Source organism: Vespa mandarinia, chromosome 6, assembly GCF_050613455.1.
Source record: "Vespa mandarinia isolate Hongniang chromosome 6, ASM5061345v1, whole genome shotgun sequence".
Lineage (NCBI taxonomy): Eukaryota > Metazoa > Arthropoda > Insecta > Hymenoptera > Vespidae > Vespa > Vespa mandarinia.
In genome coordinates, this window is record NC_140815.1 from 1,950,001 (window position 1) to 1,955,000 (window position 5,000).

At 31.1% G+C, this 5,000-nt stretch overlaps 1 protein-coding gene across 6 annotated transcripts in view; it reads right to left on the reverse strand.

The window, feature by feature from the left end:
- LOC118440760 (PTB domain-containing engulfment adapter protein 1) overlaps positions 1–5,000 on the reverse strand; it is a 23,140-nt gene that overhangs the window by 889 nt on the left and 17,251 nt on the right. For 5 of the 6 annotated variants that reach the window (XM_035864268.2, XM_035864260.2, XM_035864261.2 and 2 more), the window contains 7 exons: positions 4,048–4,165; positions 3,794–3,861; positions 2,451–2,633; positions 2,016–2,342; positions 1,596–1,813; positions 1,229–1,443; positions 86–312 (listed from right to left, as the gene is read on the reverse strand). In XM_035864268.2, the coding sequence (XP_035720161.1) occupies positions 86–312; positions 1,229–1,443; positions 1,596–1,813; positions 2,016–2,342; positions 2,451–2,633; positions 3,794–3,861; positions 4,048–4,120 (1,311 nt within the window). In that variant the 5' untranslated portion in view covers positions 4,121–4,165. Of the gene's footprint in view, positions 1–85; positions 313–1,228; positions 1,444–1,595; positions 1,814–2,015; positions 2,343–2,450; positions 2,634–3,793; positions 3,862–4,047; positions 4,166–4,654; positions 4,678–5,000 lie in introns of those variants that run through there. The other variant, XM_035864267.2, reaches the window with a different exon arrangement.

The window sequence follows — 5,000 nt, forward strand, 5'->3', positions numbered from 1 at the left end:
TAATTTATATAAATAAAACATCGAAACAAAATATTTCTAATTTATTATATTTTAATTTCTCTTATAAAACAATAATACTACTAACTTTCATTTCGAGCAATCTTTTATCCAAAAGTCCGATGGCATTTTCCAATTCCTGTTGGCTTGGACTTGAGTTTATGGTGGTAGCACCAAATTCACCCATTTCAAAGGGATCATTGAAGTCGTTCTTTGTATTTATAGACGGTGCAGGATTGAAAGGCACGCTGCCAAAAAGGTCCTCTTTTACTCCATTCTGTCGTCTCGAATCTTTAGCTTTTGGAGGCGGTGCCACTGAAGATATACGAATTTATATTAAAATTTATTAAACTATCCTATTAAATGCTAAATAATCCTATTAATCACACGAAATATTGATAAAATACTATTAGGCCACGCCTGACATAAATAAAATGAAAACGACGCAATGTAATCACAGTGAGACGTATTAAAAAAGATCACATACACACTTAAAAGGTCCAAAAAAACAAGCAATTTTATGATTTTCTTTCCTTGCATGTAATTTATATTATTAATAAAATATCTTTAAATTGTATTTAAATCGATTCAATAGTTTTCAAAATATCACTTGATAAATTACTGATTAAAATGGTCATGGAAACTTGAGATACAAATTTATATTGATGAATTTCGATTGTAAATACTTTGATGGTTTAGAAATAAGAGACAAAGAAGAATATGAAAATCAGACTGTTTGGAGAATTATTAACTGAGAAATTATTAGAATAATCTATAGATAGAAGACAATCTCGTTATGATTTATGTCATCAATACAATATTGCAGTCAGAAGAAATATTTGTGATAAGAGATAGAATATTAAGCACACTATCCTTATGCTAACAAAACACGCTTCGTGGTCCGATCAAAGGTAAGAAAAAATATTTAACAAACCGACAATTTATCCTCAAACTTCTCCTTAGAAATATCAATTGTATACACTATCTTTTACAATTTTACATTTGAATTAATTTTTTTTTCAATAAAACTGTTTATAATAATATATTATTATATTAGTCCTACTGTATTCTATTGACATCTTTTCAAATACCAACTTAAATCATTCGTAAACTGGCAATACATAACCGTAACTCTTATATGGATGACGCGGCATTAGACAATTTACTTGTCATTCGAATTCGGACGACATAACGATAGTCAATGTATTAATGTTAGAATCAAGGAACTTACATAATGGTGGCGGACTCGCAGTGCCATTAGTTTGTGAAAATAGATTAGAATTAGACGACAGTTGACCATTGAGAAGAGGATTGTTGTTCGTTTGATGATTAACAAGACCGTTAGCTGCCGTTTCGTATGCACGAGGATTAAAGTCCTCTTCGAACTCATCCATGAGGAGACCCTCTAATTTAGTACCAACAACCGGCGTTGGTGTTGCTTCGCTTCTGTTATGAAAAAAAAATAAATAAATAAAAAAAATAAAAAAATAAAACAAAACAAAAAAAAAGAATAAATAAAAAAAATTATAAATTATTTATTGAAATATGTTATGCATTTAATGTCCATTAATCATATCAAACGGTTTTTTACAACCGACCCCATGAAATCGTCATCAAAGGATTTTTCAAAACTCCTAGGAGGAACAGGTGGTGGTTGCTGGGGACCATTAGATGTGTTTCCGTTACTGTCGCTGTTTATTCCTATGAGAGGAGACTTGTTTGTAGTGCCGTTGACTTGCGGAGATTCGCTCGGTGCTCCTGGTACATGCAGGATATCCGGAAGATCGTGCTGTAAGAGGTAAGTCGACACGTCCGCCTATAAAAAAAGAAAAAAAAAAAAAATAACGAAAAAAAAAAAAAAGAAACGAAAGATGATCCTACATAAGTACGCAAAACTAACTATTTTAATAGAATTTAAGAGAAACTCTTTAATATTAAATAAAATTTAATAAAAAAAAAAATAAAATAAAATAAAATAAAATAAAATAAAATAAAATAATATCAATTGGCATACTGACTGAGCCTTTGATAGCAGCAATGTCTTGCAACCGTTGTCGATAGACATTGTTCTCGTGCTCCAATCTCTTGATCTTTTGTTGCAATACCATGCAACGTCTTTGGGTTTCGAGATCCTTGCCAGACGTTTCTAAGAATCGCCTGTATGCCAAATCGAAAGCTTGACCGATTGTAAGCGTGATCTCTTCCGCCAACTTATCGCTTACGAATACGAAACAGGTATGTTTCTCCGCGTCCTCTTCCTTTGCGATAAAGCTAAAGAATTTCTTTTCTCCTTTGTCGTCGGCGCAATAAGAAATTCTATGCAAGGGATACTGATGCATGATTCGCTAAAATTTTAAATAATAATAACGTTATATTGATTCTAACGAAAAAAGAAAAATTGATTAAACGAATATGATATATATTTTAATGAACTCATTTTATTGAATACCAACTTTCGGTGAGGTTTTAGTTTTAGGCTCTTGAATTGCCACGCCATCGATGCTTATTGTGAGTTCGACCTTCGGTGTTTTAGTTCCTTCACTCTTTCTTAATTGCTGACTAAATTTCAACTTGCAGATCGCTTCCTTCACTACTTCGATTCCCTTCGGTTGATCGACTTCTGTACTGCCCAAATACTAGACATAACAATGTAATTAATATTATAGTGTTTAACAAATTAATTATTTCAACGATTTGTTTATTTCCATTTTCAAATACTATTAACTGTTATTATAGGACATTTAAAAAAATCAACATTCGAAAATAATAAAATAAAAATACTTTAATGAATCGTATGAAAATCAGATTGACCATAGATAAAATATTTCATAAAATATTTTCATAGTTAAGAAAATAAAATTAAATTAATTCATTTTAATCTCAGTTCCCACGATCACGTGTTTAATTCTCGTTTCCACGAACTCTCATACTTTTATTAACTCTCATAAGAATGGTAAAAAGAAAGAAAGAAAGAGAGAGACAAGAAGAAATAAATAGAAATAGAGAGAGCCTTTTGTATTCAGTGAAATTAAGAAATTTTGTGAGTAAAAATTCGCACGTAACAACGAAAGGTAAGGCGAAGGAGTCGTATAAAAGCATTGTGTAACTGTTCCGGGTAATGTAAGGTAAACGTTCTCTCTCACGATGGTTTTTAAGTTAAGCTTGCATTTTTTTTTTTTCCTTTTTATTTCCTCTTTTTTCTTTCTTTCTTTTTTTCCCCCCATCAATACCCGACAGGTACAGTATATTATGAGGCACGTGTAAGAACGTGTTACGAATTTTAGAATGAAGTTGCATAAGCAAATAAAGTTGAAAGTCCGAAAACGATACATTTGTACGAATAAATTCCATAAATTTACATCGTACGTATGTACGATGTATATTCGTCAGATTACCTAAAATACATCTTTATCCATTTATAATTTATAATTTATAATTTATAATTACAATTTGTAATTTATAATTACAATTTTCTTTTCTCTTTTTTTTTGGTCATAAATTAATAAATTTTTAAAATAATTAATTAATTAAAAAAAAAACAAAAAAGAAAAAAAGAAAGAAAGAAGACAAAAAAACTATGGTAAATGTAATAAAATTAAAGAGATCGTTCGTTGCTCTTTGTTTCTTTGCAACGAGAAGTCGAAAGGAACGTGCGATGTGGTACTTGGAAACAGCATTACAGATGGAAATCATTTATATATACATATACATATATATATATATATATATATATATATATATATATACACATATACAGCACACAACACAGCACAACATATGTATATCTATACTTTACCTTGACTAGGTAGGCGATGTGGCCTTTTTGAAGCGCGTCCGGTGGGTGTATCCAGTTTCTACTCGTTCCTACAAACACAATTCACAATAAGGACTTTACTTTAAGCCCGAAAGGAAAGATTCACCGTAATAAACGCGTCTACAAACGAGTCGTAATCTTTTTCTTTTTTTTTTTAATTTCCATATTATCTCTCTTACATGCGAACACATACACATATGCAGAGAAAGAAGACAGAAAGAGAGAAAGAGACGCACCTCCATTTTTACTTGTTTGATTTTTATTATTCGTCGAATTTTGTGCCCACTTCAACAACGTCGAGTTCCTCATTTTGTCGGTCCTCTTAAGAGTATATCCACCGACTTTAACGAGCAGCTGTAATGAAGAAAAACAAAAACCACAAAGGGGAATTATTAGAGATTTTTACTTAATACGTAAAGTACATACAATTACAACGACGAGACGATAATATTATTCTTATTTTTATTATTATTATTATTATTATTATTCACTCTGGGCGAAACCAAAGTTTGTTTTCTTTTTTATTTTTCTACCGATCTTATCATTCAACAAAATACGGTCTGTTAACCGTACAAATAAGTAATCCTGTTATGATGCTGTAAAGAGAGTTTTAAGAGATTCTATTAAGTCCATTTACTTTAGCCTAATTTCTCTTTTTTTTCCTTTCACCAGATTTTTTCTTTTCCTTTTTTCTTTTCTTTTTTTTTTTAACTAAGCTCTATGCGATATAATAAAAAAGAAAAACGCGTCGTTTCATTTTTTGTTTGTTCTCCCTGCTCCTCCTATCCTTATATTTTATTATTTTGTTACGTTAAACAGCTTTCTTTCAAGTTAAGAACTTACTTTCTACGTCTCTCGATGCGGTTCTCACGCTAGGACGCAATCACCAACTACGACACGACGTGACATGTTAAATATATATGTACATACATACGTACACACACACACACACACACACACACGTGCGCGCGTACATACGTACATGTGCATGTAGCTAGTATTGCACTTATGGTACGCACCTATGCATACATATAATGCATCATATATATATGTATGTATATAGAAGGAATATGCGAATAGCTATTGTTCGCTTCATATAACGCTTCGGGGGAGTTACTTTCGATATATGCCAACAGATCTTCTTTTATTTTATTTTACTTTATTTTCTTCTTTTTTTAAGTTAACGAGA